General features: G+C 43.4%; 1 protein-coding gene across 1 annotated transcript; it reads right to left on the bottom strand.

Moving 5' to 3' along the window:
- Positions 1-5456: 5456 nt before the first annotated feature.
- On the bottom strand, positions 5457-6759 carry LOC128887714 (GS homeobox 1-like). The gene is made up of 2 exons (XM_054143914.1): positions 6498-6759; positions 5457-6217 (listed from the first exon to the last, which is right to left on the bottom strand). The coding sequence occupies exons 1-2, from the start codon at positions 6757-6759 to the stop codon at positions 5457-5459; spliced, it is 1023 nt and encodes a 340-aa protein (XP_053999889.1).
- Positions 6760-14802: the final 8043 nt, after the last annotated feature.

Raw genomic sequence — 14802 nt, 5'->3', positions numbered from 1 at the left:
TTGTCTGTTAAAAGTACGGCCCTCGTCTTGAGACTCTGGTCGGTTTATTTGATAGGGTTTGTTGTATCTGGGATCCGGAGGAGCAACAAGTTGTACCCGTTTATACTGATAATGGTTTATTACGTTCTACACTATAAAAACGCTCTCCATGATTCTGCTCTCGGTCAAACATATTTGAACAATTGAATATCAGATTGTCGCACCGCGTCAACCCTAGATGGCCCGCCGATTCCATACCGCGCGACATTCGAACACGCATACATAACAGGGTTATTGTTTAAGAAATTTGAGATATGTAGATCTTATTTCGATCCTTATTTGGACTAATGAATTGATAGCTTGCAAGCTGGTGCTTCCTTTGTAGGAGCTGGAATCATGGAGATCTGTTCTGTTAACATTCCCATTTGCTAGGTGACACAAATTTCTTACTTCCTGGAATTATAAATTTTTTACTCGAGCCATCTTCTGTTAAGTATCGAAAACTTGGTGGTGAGCTTGTCAGCGTGAGAAGCACGTAGTCACCGTTTGAATCAATTATGCGACCTTCTAAAGCGGATTAACTACATTTCGTTTAAAGACTAAACGATTGATATCACCGTGTGTCGTCCTTGACCAAAGCAAGGCCAAAGCTGAAGTAGACAAATGATGCATGGGTGTCCCGTAATTCGAGATCCATTCTGCTTTGCCGTATAATAGAATTACGTTCAATTAATTTTAGATGTATCATAATAAATGTTCGGTATATCAGCAACTACGCAGTTCGCCTATCTCGATGCATGTCACAAAGGATATTCGATAATTCGTCATAATTATTCACAGGCTACCGATGCCTGAAGGACACCAAACTGCGTAGCTCTCCAATTTGCTCGGTCCACTAGGTGCAAAAAGAATGAATCGCTATCTGCATCGCAGCTGAGGTAGGAAATTTACCTAACAACGCAATCGAAATAACTAAATCATCGTTTCATTCCTGTCCTACCATGCGGATCTATCCGAATCAATCCTAACGACGGTCGCTCATTCGGTAACGCAGAGCTAACGGTAATCACCGATATCGCCGCGTAATTACAATTCCAATACTGATTAAGGTAATATAATCGCCGATGCGTTTCCATACCGTAACCGGTTCCATTGTGACCGAAATCACCGATCGCGGCGACGCAAGTTTGGAAAGTTTCGCGCGAAACATCACGGCAGGCGCCACGGGTACGATTCAACGCACGGAACCGCGGACATCGTGAGGACCACGCGCCTAATGAGATTAGTATGCCGTCAGCGAGTCGACCGACCTCCCCGTGGGCTAGTTTAATTCGCTTTTCACCAAAGTTCCAATGACACAAAGTCGAAACGTGCCTAATTATCTGACTCCTCGTTAGCCAGAGGATCGCGGTAATTCCTCTCTGTCCCTGGGTAACATCGACCAGCTCGTGTCCTGTCTCTCAAACAGCTCAAATGTTAATAGATTTGTAAAGGAGACGGCTAACCCCGTATTTGCATATCATCCACATTACCAGGGATCGGATTGAATTCGAGGCGTGACGAGGGTGAGCACGCGAGGGCCCGGAAAATTGAATCGCAACCGGCGCAGTGGTTGGATCATTCGGATCGATGGAGGATTTACGGATTGTCGCTGAACTGGCCGATGACTGGACAGAAACGGTTTAAGACTGGATCGATGCCACGTTTCTGTCAACGTGGAAGTCTTGCGTCGTGAATTTTGTTTGTAATTACGTTAAGTCAATTAGGCCACAGTCAAACAACGTAGGTATTTTACTGTTATTTGTCGCTGGATTTGTCTCTGGAGGAAATCGTATTTAGGAAACGAGTCGAGTACGTAGTCGAAAGCTCGCTATACGCTGAGACGATAATACAATTGCGACAGGGCGCCGCGTCGCGGTGAACCCTTCCATTAGCCTCCTTCGTGCGAGGCGAGACAAACATCCTTTACAAACCTAAATAATTCGCAGCTGTAGAGCAAACTCGTCTGTGTTCTAAAACGTGACACACGCGGTGCCAAACACCAACCACTCGGTAAATTTCATTAACGAGACCAGCGTACAGGCTGGGAAGGCAAGAGAGGCGAGGACACATGTGCTCGAACCTTGGCGAACGTTGGCACACGCGGTGTAATCACGGTCTCGGTACTCTTCTACACTTTTCTAGCTGAAACGCTTGAAATTTGTCGGTTGACATCAAATGTTCTTAGCGAACGACAACGACACTTTGAATCGTATTCGATTGGGCCTCTCGACCAGCCGAAATTCCAACAAAACTTCAGCTCGAAGTGTCCGTGTGAGCTAAAGGACCGCGAAATTCGCAGTAACTTAGCGCTGCTGCACCACTAAACGTCCTTTAGAGCCGTGAATGAGGCCATCGTCAAAAGGACCGCTGCCGCCCTTCCGTTTAAACGCGAAACGTCTCTCAGGACGAGAGAATGGAGAGAAGGGAAGAAAGAAAGCGAGCGCGAGGGTGACAATTTTTTGATTCGGACTTTTCCCGGAGCCTGGTCATTCATCGGTCTCTCTTCCACGTTCCACGGAATGAATGAACCGGGTGAGTCCAACCGAACGGACTCGGAGGACTTCTGGAACGTCGGTGAATGGGCCCCGGCACTAACTTCGGGGACCGAAAAAAAGGCAGCCGGTTTTCACGTTCGGACGCCCGCTGAGCGAACGAAGGCGACACAAGTGTCCCATTGTGGATCGACGAGGATACGAGAGTGCCTCCAGGCATTGTCGAAGTCGCTCCTTAACGCCATTAACTACGTTTTACCTTAAATTTAACCCAAAGTGGGGGCCCTCTTGACAAATTTTCAGAATTTACGGCATCACGGCCGATTTCGCGCCGACAATGACTCTACTCCCATGACCGCGACTACGCGATCCTCTGTCGCTGTCCTTTTCAACGCGAGGTCGCTGGATTTAAGAAGAGAGTTACTAATCTGGATCAAAGCGTGGCTGTGTTTTAAGCGATAGGCAGACATTTTTCCCGAGTGCATTGATGTGCTTGCAAAATCAAATTGCATGGAATTTTTTGATGGGACTAACTGGTATTTTTATCTGAATCAGTTCCATGGGTTAGGCCGAGGTTCATACCATTCACATTTAGTCATAATTGTCTAACTATACATTTGTTTGAGAATTTAATTTCAAGAATCCTGAATTTCAACTGAATTTGCAGTCACGCTTTACAGAACATACTAAAGAATCAATTTGAAAATCTTCTCTTTTTCTAAAGGAACTACAGTTGATAATACAAACAAACCTAAAATTACACTGCTTTGCACACCATATATTTAACCCTTTGCGCTCGAGTGGCGCATCTAAGGTGACATACGCAATTTAAAAAGCGATTTTTTGAAGGTACATTTTCAATTGTACTTATATCAGAATACATCTATATTATTAATTGAAGTAATATACATTGAATCCTGAATGTTTTTAGATGTTTCTTTTCGAAATAGAGTTTTTGGTTTTATAGAAATTTATTATAAAAAAATGGACTCGATTTGATCCTATAGAAAAATGCTTCAAGCGCAAAAGATTAACATTCTCGACCTATACTAAAGTCTACCTCATAATAACACAGATTATTTGCCCCAGAAAGAAGAATGTAATAATCTAAAAGAACCTATCATTTCTAAAAATGAAATATGAAAAAACGCTAGGAAAATGGTAGAGAACCCAAATTGAACCCTTTCCTTTTTTAAACTTTAAATTCTCGGTACAATAATTATTCAGGATTAAGAACTGCGCCAGGATTCGCTCTCTCTAAATTATGGCGCGAGCCGAGAAAGACAGAGAATCTTATTTTAAACCGCACCGCGTAGTTAAAAAGGTTAAGAACCACTGTATCAAGAAAATCAATTTTTCTTGACCTCGACCGCAAATTGGATTCTTTCGGACTGTGGGCGCGTTTACTTGTATTCTTTTGCATTTAGCGACATTATTCACCATAATGAGAAGAAAAGCACAAATTCAAGTGCGCGTGGAGGGAAAGCAAGGTTAAAGGGCGAGGTTCAGTATTGCTCACTTGCAGCTCAGCCTTGGGTTTAATGGAAAGTAATTTAAAAATATGAGACTAAAGAGATTCGAGATGAAGAGTAGAGAATATACAACATAAATTGTCAAATGTGCTTAAAGTAGGCTGTCTATAAACTTTTTAAACCAACAAGTGAAATTCACAGTATTAAAATGAATTGATAAACAATGATGTAGAGGCTGTAAACGTGTAAAAGACGAAAAAATTTGCAGAATAATTTTTTAAAGGAAGATAGCACGCGATTCCCTCGAATTCCCAGTTTTTGTGTTCCGTGGGCATCGTTTAACCTTTGTTAACGTAGAAAATATTGCGGTTTGTGCAGGCGGCGAAAAGATACTCGTTTGGCGAAGATTTGCGACCAATAAATTCGTCGATACGGCTTCGACGTAGATGAAAATAATGCCTTTTTCATTCTTGTGCTATCCGCGTATAAATAATCCCCACCGTGGAATTTAACGTTGGCGCGGACATCAGCGATAACTAACGAGGTACATCTGTGTCTGTGCGAATCAATAACTAGACTCTATCAGTATTCCGCCTCGCGAATATTAGCGGACGTTCGTTCAAACGCGTCGCGAAACCATGACGGAGGGCTATCGTATTTTAAATTAATTGAATGATCATCGATCCAGCCGCATAATTTAACGCACGAACATCGCGAGTACGAATTAATTAATACTTTGTGTAAATACACCAAGGAAGAAAGGTCGCCATCGCTAAATCATCCCGTTAAACGACAGATTAAAATTTCTGAAAATTTCTGTAAAGCTAAAGCTCCCCGATATTCACCAATCTTATCCAGATTTATTTTCCGTAACGCTTTTTCCTTGAAATTAATTTATTATATTAGAAATAGTGATTAATGCGTTGAGCTGACAAATTGTCACATTCGGGGAAATGCAATTCCTGATTGTTTACTGTTCAATAACATAATGAATAAATACGCGGAACGTTGCATCAATGTTTATCGTGAAACCGTTCGCGGAAAGGTAATATCTCGTGGGAGCTATTTGGTATGGACAGGGTACAGCTATAGTTTCAAATGATCCGCTTTATTCTTAAAATAAAATGAAAAATAATGTGAAAAAAGCTTCCTCCGTTCTCCAAAATGGTACAAGTATATTTACAATATTCACAGGCCTTTCAGAGTATTTACATATGGTCGATGCACGATCGAACGAATTTTGTTTCGGTCGTTGCACAATATTACTTCATTCTAGAGATTCTACTCTAGATTCTAGTCGAAATCCTTATCGGAAGTAATTCAGACGCACTATTTTACGATTAACGAATCAAAATAGTCGTTCATTCGTCACTTGACACTTTCATCTTGACAAGAATATACCTCCAATCTAAATGATCTAAATAGAAAAGCATAGAACGCAATCCAGATTGTTCTCCCCGCTGCGTTCTACCTACGAATTGACGATTCTTTCCACAGTGTGCTTGGTGCATTCCATGCTCCTGAAGACCGGACTGACGCCGCCCTCCTGAATCGCGTTCCGATAAGCGTACGTCTCTTCCACCCGTCTCCTTTTGTCGTCCATCGGATCTCGAGGATCGCCATTGGCCCTTTTCGAGGCTATGGACAAATTGCGGGCATCCCTCTCGTAGCCAGGCCGATCAGGCATCGGGCTGACCCTGGATCGATTCAATTCCTCCTCCGTGTTCCGTCGAAACTGCGAATTTTCCGCCTGATACGCCATCGACTGCTCGAAACGATCGAACATCGGGTTCGAGGGTTCCTCTTGGCCAGCTTCCGCAGGATTTTCGAGCACCTCCGTCTTTTCTTTCCTCAGCGACCTCCCAGCGTCCTCCTCCTCGCATTTTCTGCTCGAATCCTCCGCGCAGCCCTCCTTCTTCTTCCCGCAAGTCCTCAGACAACAACACTTGGGACTCTGGCCGGAGGGCAGATCCTCCTTCTTGTACTTCACCCTGCGGTTCTGGAACCAGATCTTCACCTGCTTCTCGGATAATCTCAGGTTCGTCGCTATCTCGATCCGCCTGAGTCGCGACAGGTACATGTTCGACGAGAATTCTCGCTCCAGCTCCAACAGTTGGGTGCTCGTGAACGCTGTGCGGATCCTCTTGGAGCTGCTGGTCATGGAAACCGGCGACTTTGGCGGCGGTGTTGGGGTACTGTTGCGCGACGGCGACTCGCTCGGCGCTGAGATATCTGGAGAGAAAAGAACACACATGGTTATTATTTAATTTTAGGTTAAAGCTTGTGATATTTATGACTGTTTTAATAGTTAGCTATTTAATTTAGTCAACGTTCTTCGATAGAGGGTACGAATATTTATGAGATTGACTGTATTTCTATGGAAGCAAGTAGAAGTGATCTGCTATCGAATAACACAACCCCAAACAAGTTCCTACGAAATGAAAGACCGCCTAACAAAGCACCTTCTCGTAGTAACGAGTAGAAAATAGTTACTAAATTCTGCGATGGTTACCTGACAGTCTGCTGGCGGAGGTGTTCAAGGGCGACGGAGGGCTCTGTCCAAGTAGAGGCAAGCTCCTTAAAGCTGGAGGGCTGATAGGAACCGGGACAGGCATGGCGGGCGGCCTTGGGACAGGCCTGATGGGTTGATAACCCAATCCGAGATTGAAGAAGTTGAACATGTAGCTAGGCAATTGGTTCCCGTAGTAGGGCAACGGGTACGCAGGTGGCGAGTTGTTGCCAATCAAGGAGTCCACGAGGAAGCTGCGTGACATGTCGCTGCGATTGATCTTCTCGTGCGGTTTGGCTACAAGTTTGCAGTCCTCGAGCGCGCACTGGTTTGAGGGGAACACTAAACAATCCCGTGGGCACTGAAACTCCGTCGTGCGTGGAATCCCATCGATTCACTTGAATTTCACCTCGCAGCGCGGTCGACTGTCACAGAATCTCTAAACTTTCCCGTAGCGTCTCACGGGACTTGGTTCTCCCTAGATCGCTATGAAACGAACAGACTCGCGAGCTCTCCGCAGCACGATGGTACACCGTGCTCTGAACTCTGCAGGACCCACGACAAAATATATATATATAGTGGATGCTAACTCCACCCAGGGGTTGGTTTTCTTCTGGGGCGCTTTTGTGTGGGGCCCCGCCCTTTTTCGAAGGTGCCCCCTTTCAGTACACCCTAGCGGAACCGGGGGTCCAAGCGGCTCGCTTCCCCTGGGATCGACATCGAGTAGGGAATTTTCTCGCAACGCTAATTCGACGGGTGGCTAATACGTCTGGAAACTTTATACCGAGCCGCGCCCTCTGACCAGCTCTCCACTATTACTGCCCGACCCCTGCGAGAGAGCGCGCTCATTATTTTTCAGGGGTAGTTCCCCGCGATGATTTCCAAGTATGACTTTAAATCGACGGAAATGACCTCCGGATTCGGGGACGAGGGACGTCGCGAGGATGTCGTCCGATGTTTGCTCGTGTTTGTTTGCTGGTTGTCCATGATGTAGCGTTTTTAGAGTCCTCTTTGATGGCTTTCGTTAAACAGCAAAGCCAGGAAAGGAATATCAGGGCCGTTGATACTATCGGACGAGATGTTGAGAAAAATATTGTATTCTTTTATTCCAACTATTATTTCACATTCTTATATAATTCTCATAGTTAGTTCTTTCGCATCTTGAATGTGCTTCTCAGATTTGGAATCCACTACGTCATACTAAAATGATTGAGAGTGTTCAATACAAATTCTTAAGGTACGTCTTTTACAAGATTGATAGATGGGTATAGCATGTCGCCACTATGACAACGTCCTGTGTACTACGCAAATGCTCACTCTTAAGCAGCACCGAACTGTAGCCGACCTCATACTCATTTTTAATATTTTTACCCGTAAAATTGAATGTCTTAAGATATTAGATTTATTAAAATTTAATATTCCAAGAAGGCTACTGTGAAATAATAATATTTTCTAGACTGATCCATAACGTACCTCAATAGCTAACAACCTTAATATGTCTGTTAATATTTTTCATGAATCAACTTCGGCATTCAAAAATTCAGTCATAGCAATTTCGCGTGTACCGAACATGGTACATAATGATATGCTGTGCTTGTCTCCATTTTTCTAATTTCTTTTATTATTTTTCTTTTCTTTTTTGTTATTTTATTCGATATCAAAGACATATTGCTCGTAAATAAAGTATCATTGTTATAATGACTATGTATAATATGGATCAAATGAACTTTCGAACATGTATCGTCAATCTATTCATGAAATATCAACACCCACAATCTTTTTCCTCTATTCATTTTACCATCCCACTCCTAACGATCCTTTCAATCCTACAATAAAAATCCTACCATTAATATCCTCGCATTGCTTTCGTTCTAAACCACCAATCGTCCCCCTGACTTATTACTTTCCCATCGCCTATTACTTACAAAAGTTTTTGCACAAATTCGACTAGTTCTTGCTCTTCGCGAATCATTTAGAGCTTCGAGCGCCGATTTCAGGAGCCCCTCTCCGCTTTACCCAGCCATTTTTCTTCGCGGGTAGCGAGGAGCGTTTTTGTCGTCGACGATTATCGCCTAGATTTCTGCGGAACGTGCTGAAGAATCTGTGCGGGTAATCAAGATAAGCCGGTAAGAGGAGACGCCGTTGATACAGGTATCCCTAACGGTTAAAGAAAGTGCCGTTAATAATCTTCAGAGGGACGCGAAATTAGACGGGTTTTTTTTCAGAACAGTTTTCTGCTGATCCGGCGGATTCTCTATGAATATAAATTAAGAGGGAATTCGCGCACTTTCCGCGTAACCTCGAGGTTTCGTGGGTCACTTTCATAAATAAATTCTCCCTGGTGCGCTGTGAACGACTCGGCAGGCTAACCTGAAAGAAAATTTCGAGCGACGCAGTTTCTCTCCGTGGGGAAATATTTTTAACCGACTACGAAAAGAAGGAGATTACTCAAATCGACATGTATATACATTTTTTTTTTTTTTTTTTTAATGTACACTGTGGTTGAAAAGCACAGAGTGGACGATGGGACTTTTGTAAAATTTATTTTGTTCTTTTTAATTAGATAGACCAAGTGTCCCTGAGTAAAGATTTACTTTAGTATTAATTTCAAGGAGATATTTTTTTCTTTACAAAAATAAGCGAATCATAATAAAGAAATATACCTTCTTACTGTTTCTAAAGTTTGCGCAGAAAAACTGTGTACACCAACAGCGTTTTCATGAAGCGCATTGAAGTCGTTTGAGAGGTAATTTCGTTTCCCTCTTGCATCGATATTCAACAGCTCAGGAGATCCAAATTGAATCTCGAGACTACCTGAGGCGCGGTAGCTCTTTTCTTTCCTTTCCATCTGACAATTTGCATTCGTGGAGGATCCTCTGTAGCCTAGACAGCTATCGTGCCCCTCCTAACGAAATTTTAAAGCGCGAGTCTCTCAAATCGGAAAACACAAATCGAATCATTCGACGGCGGGGACGAATAATTGCTTAGGCATTATTCCTCTTTCCTTCCTAAATTCAAAATTCATTTTTGTGCAAAATAATAGTGGCCCATAGGAAAGCAATTGAAAAAAGCGATGGAAGATGTAAGAGAAGGAGTAGAAAAATAGTGAGAAAGAAGAAAGAGAAAGGCAATGAGAATGGAGCAGATGAAAGAGTAGAGTAGCTTTTGGTGTACATAGTTTTCCTGCACAAACTTTAGAAACAGTAAGAAGGTATATTTCCTTATTATGATTCGCTTGTTTTTGTAAAGAAAGAAATATCTCCTTGAAATTAATACTAAAGTAAATCTTTATTCAGGGACACTTGGTCTATCTAATTAAAAAGAACAAAATAAATTGTACAAAAGTCCCATCGTCGAAGAGATAGAGTAACCGTAACCTAAGATAACCTAAGATTCTAGATTCTAGATAATGTAAGGGAAGGGGACAAATGTAAAAACCCATACAGATATACATGGCAATAAAATAAAAGTCTAAACTAGTGGCCCACATTGCTACCCAATTTTGTCATTTACAAACCTCAAAATATTTACACAGTTTTCCTCCTAATTTTCTCATCTACGCTTCTATGCCTCTCCAAATAAGAAAATAAAATAGGTGTCCTATATTCCTCCCCTACCCAATCAATTAATAAAGTTCAGCTTCGTTGCTAAACATTCCCCTCGACGTTTATGCTTAGTTAGGGACCATCGGCCAATATTGACTCGCAGTCGGCTTATTTAACGAAACCCAGCAAACACCGCAGAAGTTTTCAGCGTATTCGATCGCCGACACGATCTCGCGCAAATTGCACGGTTCCGAGAGATTCCGCTCTTTCGCAACCGAGAATTCGAACGATCTCGGTTATGAGAACTCTTAAAACACGCAGGAGCGTCGAGCAGGGGGACTGCTTTTCAATCGTCGCCAACGGGAGAGACACATATTCTCCAACTCATTGTCGAACTATCCCTTGGTCGCATACTTTCGAAACTATGCTCTCCTATATTAAATATCTGTCAAAGACACGCAGCTCGTGGGACAGCGGAGATTGTCGAGGCTTTTACGCGTGTCTCGCGAGTGAGTATAGAAAACAAACTAATGGGACGCAAGTTATACTGAAACATAGTTATACAGTATCTGGCATCGAGATCCAGAGATTTGTATGTACTGCACGTACCATGTGACACAGTCATGATCTAAGAACCTCAACAGTATAGATAAACAGGAATTACGATAAACCTTGCAAGAACCAGTGACTACAAGAATGGAATTGCCAACGCATTTGGAAACTGGAGGATCAGAAATTAAAGAAAAAAGAAACCTACTTGCGTCCAGTCAATGGGAAACATTATTAGACACCTGAAACATACACCCACTGCAAAGAATGATTGAACCTATGACCTCCTGTTTGATAATGCTTGATTAACCCCTGCGAGGAGCTTATTACTTCTACTCAATTTTTACCTAGATACTTCCACTTTTGCGCCAGTGGGCAAAACGTAGAAAGAGCCATGCGACGACAGTGTTTTGGCAGGAAACGGTTTTACCCAGCGCCCAATTGCGGTCTAAATGCGCCTGAACGCGGGTGCAAGTTGCAACAGAGTCTAATTTCTTGATTATTCGTAGGCGCTTTATCGAGCGTGTCGTAAACGGTGCCCACGGTGTTCATAAAGCGGAAAATTAATATTTAACGTGAAACGTCCATTCGTAGTGGCCGGTATCGCTATCGCCCATGGTTTCCACTTCGTCATTCGTGTTACATTTACGTGCGAATGGACTCTGGCCCCCTTCGCACCTGCTCCACGCTCGAAAACAGTTACGGACTCGTACGAATTGTCCCGTTCTACGCCCACGGTTGCATTCACTTCCGTGTCATAAATGGAGCTAGCCGCGGGTGATATATTTCCTTCGTGAACTTTTAATTAATAATGGCCATACGATGACGGTTCTATATTTAAGCTCGGCGAAAGGATTCCTGTTTTAGTATAAAGAGGGAAATCCACGGGCCATAGTCTTCTTCGTTGCTGGGTAAAATAGCGAAGTAATTGCTTTATCTTTCTTTGCTCTTGTATTAGAAATGTTTGACAGGTTCAACTCGTTTTGTAATTCATTCGAGAGAAATATAATCCAGTCCAGTATGAAATTCTATTTTTCTCTGAGTCAATTCAAGTTCGAATCAAATCCAGAAGCAAAATGATACATTCTTCTCAAACCTAATATAAAATTTATTTAAAGAATGTACGTACTCTTCAGGTACATCCTCCTATATCTTCATGCATTTACACTCTTCGAAAATGCATGTATATTACATATATCTGAGGTTCACTCACCATGCGAGCACTTGTTTCGTAGAAGTACGAGCAGAGTCGCGCATTAAGCACCCTGTCGGAGCACGCGTAAGATCAGAGAAAACACAGCCGTGATTTGAAACCCCTAATAACGCGACTAATCCCATTACAATGTTACCAAGGCAGCCCGAGGAGAAGCGTGGCCAGACCCCCGTATTAAAAATCGGGGTAACGTTATCTCACGAGCCGCTCGTGAATAATACAATGCGCATCTCTCTCTCTTTCGGCATATGTTTGACGTATCTGGCCGATTCGAAGGGTTGCCGCACCCTCGAGGGGTTGGAACCGCGCCACCCCTTCGTAAGAGCGTAGAATGCAGCCAACACACTTACGTCGCTCCACGAACGTTCACGTGCGTTGTTACCATCTCCAGCGATTACGACCAAGGATATTTTAATTTCACGCACAATCCCTCCTCGAACCACCCCATTGGCTGGCCTTTTTATCCAGGGCGTGTCGAACAGAAAGTTCGAGGACGACCGTACGCGTATGCCGACGAAGGGAAACGCGCGCCACACGTTTCGCTGTCTCCAAAAAGTGGCAACGATTCAGGCGAAACTATGGTTATTAATGGAAATGTTGGAAATTGTGTCGACGCCATTTTTATCTCAGTCTTTGATATGCCTTCTCTCATTTTTCTCCTTCGTATTTTTTAGAACGATTACTTTCTTCATAACGTTGCCTGCATCCTCCATTCATTTCTCCTCTAAAAGAACCAACGATCGATCTCATAAATTGAAAACACGTGACCATCTCTCGCTATGCTCTAACCAAGCAGTGTCTCGTTGTAATTGGATATTCATTTAAAATTATGCGAGCTGGGAATTAACAGTTATGCTCCTCGTCGATATCAACGACTGCGAGGTTTAAGTTTCAAAGCACACAAACGTGAACGCCCAGAGGCGAACGACGAGCCAAATATTTGACGGCGCCGACGTTCCGTTCGCGAAAGTTGAAAACAAACCTTAAACAAGATTCGAAGCGGTTATAACAAATCATAGGACGGCCGTATCAACGCAATAGGAACTCCTACTCGCGATTTAACCCCATCGAGCATAATTTTCTGCGTTCCCACGGCTTCCCTTTTAAACTTTCGAAACTCCAGTCGCAAGTTCCTCCACGACTCGTTACGTATATTTCGCAATGGCGCGAATCTGCCGGGACAAGTGATTCCGATAAAATTTCAGACCATATAATTAAATACGACACGGACCGGAGGGATGTCGGGATTCCTTCCCTTCGACGTCAAAATAGCTTTCGTTTTGACTTCTTCAACTCCGTGCGAGCAGCGAAACTCCGTGACCGACGATATCGTTTTATTCTAGACAAGTTTCCGTCGCGGGTCTTCCTCCCTGGATCGTTGAACTGAAAATTCACTTACCGCGACTTTAGGACGCGTGATCCGCGGAGAAAAGTCCCGCGCGATAAGGTAGATGTCTCAGTTATTTGTTGTACGTTATTATCGTGGCGAATTCCCTATCTAGGGGGCATGAAAATTCAATAATTTGTTGTCGCCATTATTTCTTGAAACTTATAGACGTCTAAGAGACGCGACGTGGACGGTGCGCTTAAAAATGAAATATTAACAGTCAGGATTAGAAAAACAGACTACAAAAAATCGATGCCAAATGGAAGGAAAAATGAAGACAACGAGATAAATCTTACTCGGAAGACCAAGGATCTTTGCGCATCTATCGCAATCACCCTTTCTTACTCCAGACAAAAATAAAATTGTTAACCGATCTGCGTTTGTTTCCTGAATACATCCAATAGAATAGATCCGTATCCTCGAAGATGGGCGCGATAAAGCGTGACGAATAATGACGCAGGCGGACAATAAACCCCCTGCGATTCCACGAAGAACGCAACCATAATCGTGTTCGACGAGGCTTCGATGCATTCGTTGAAACGGGCACGGCAAGGACCAGAAGAGAACGTCGATGGAGCTCGTTCCGCGTAGATCGATCCCGTGAATCAATCGGGTTTCCCCGATTGCTACGTTGAAAGGAGAGTTGCAAGATCGATGTCGTCCTCGGTAAACTTACTCCTTTCTGTCCCATTATTCGGCTGGTTTCGTTCTCTTGGCTCCGCGCTCGATCTCGAGGCAACGAACCGAAATTAGCTCGCCTCATTTCACCCGGGCAGAAAAGTGCATTCTTACGGGCAGAATGCAACGGTCCCAAAGGAGCATCCCATTCAGGCCAGACACAACCCACGCTATTGGTCATCTATAAAAGGGCCTCGCCAAGGATGAAGGAGAAAAAAAAAGAGCCGAGAAAAAGGGAACGAAAGAAAGAAACGGTGGTGGTGCCTGGGCCAAATAATCATGGGAATGGCAAATACGATTTCGGATCTCCGCTGTCGCTGCCACATGGACCAAATAATTCGACCATAGTCGAGAGAGCGAACTTTCGCCAAAACCCTTTATTCCCGATTCACCCCGTTCATTGTCGTGCGATGGCGGAACGATGTATCTCTGCCCATCGCTGGCAACAATTTTCTCCTTCGTTTTCTTTTTTACAGCGTCGGAATCCTGACCCGAGACGATCGCGAAAGGATTTAAGCCATCGATCCTACTAGATGGTTCGTCGATTGTGATTCGACGAGGTCGGGGGTTTCCAAACTTTTTCGGAGATCCACCTTGAAATTGTGATACGTATGCTTGGAGAATTGTTGGATTGGGATAAGATCATTTCTTGACCCCCTTTTTCTTTTGTTCTACAAAAAGTTGCATGGAATCTTCTGCAAGAATTTTTAGATTACCTCGTTTCGATCAGAAGTTATTTGCCTTTGATGCTAGGAGTATTATTTGGAGTCCCCAATGTGATGTTTCCTGTCCTCCTTCCTTCCTCCCAACTATCCAATCTCAGAACCCATCCAAAACGATCGCTTCCAATCTCCACGCATTTTCTATCACAGAAACCTGACTTTGCTTCCAAAAATATTTATCTTCTCTTAACAATTTTCTGCTTTCCCCCCTTCC

This window comes from Hylaeus anthracinus, unplaced genomic scaffold (genome assembly GCF_026225885.1).
Source record: "Hylaeus anthracinus isolate JK02 unplaced genomic scaffold, UHH_iyHylAnth1.0_haploid 11989, whole genome shotgun sequence".
NCBI lineage: Eukaryota > Metazoa > Arthropoda > Insecta > Hymenoptera > Colletidae > Hylaeus > Hylaeus anthracinus.
Note: the sequence above shows the minus strand (reverse complement) of the source record. Positions and strands in the feature narration are given on the sequence as shown.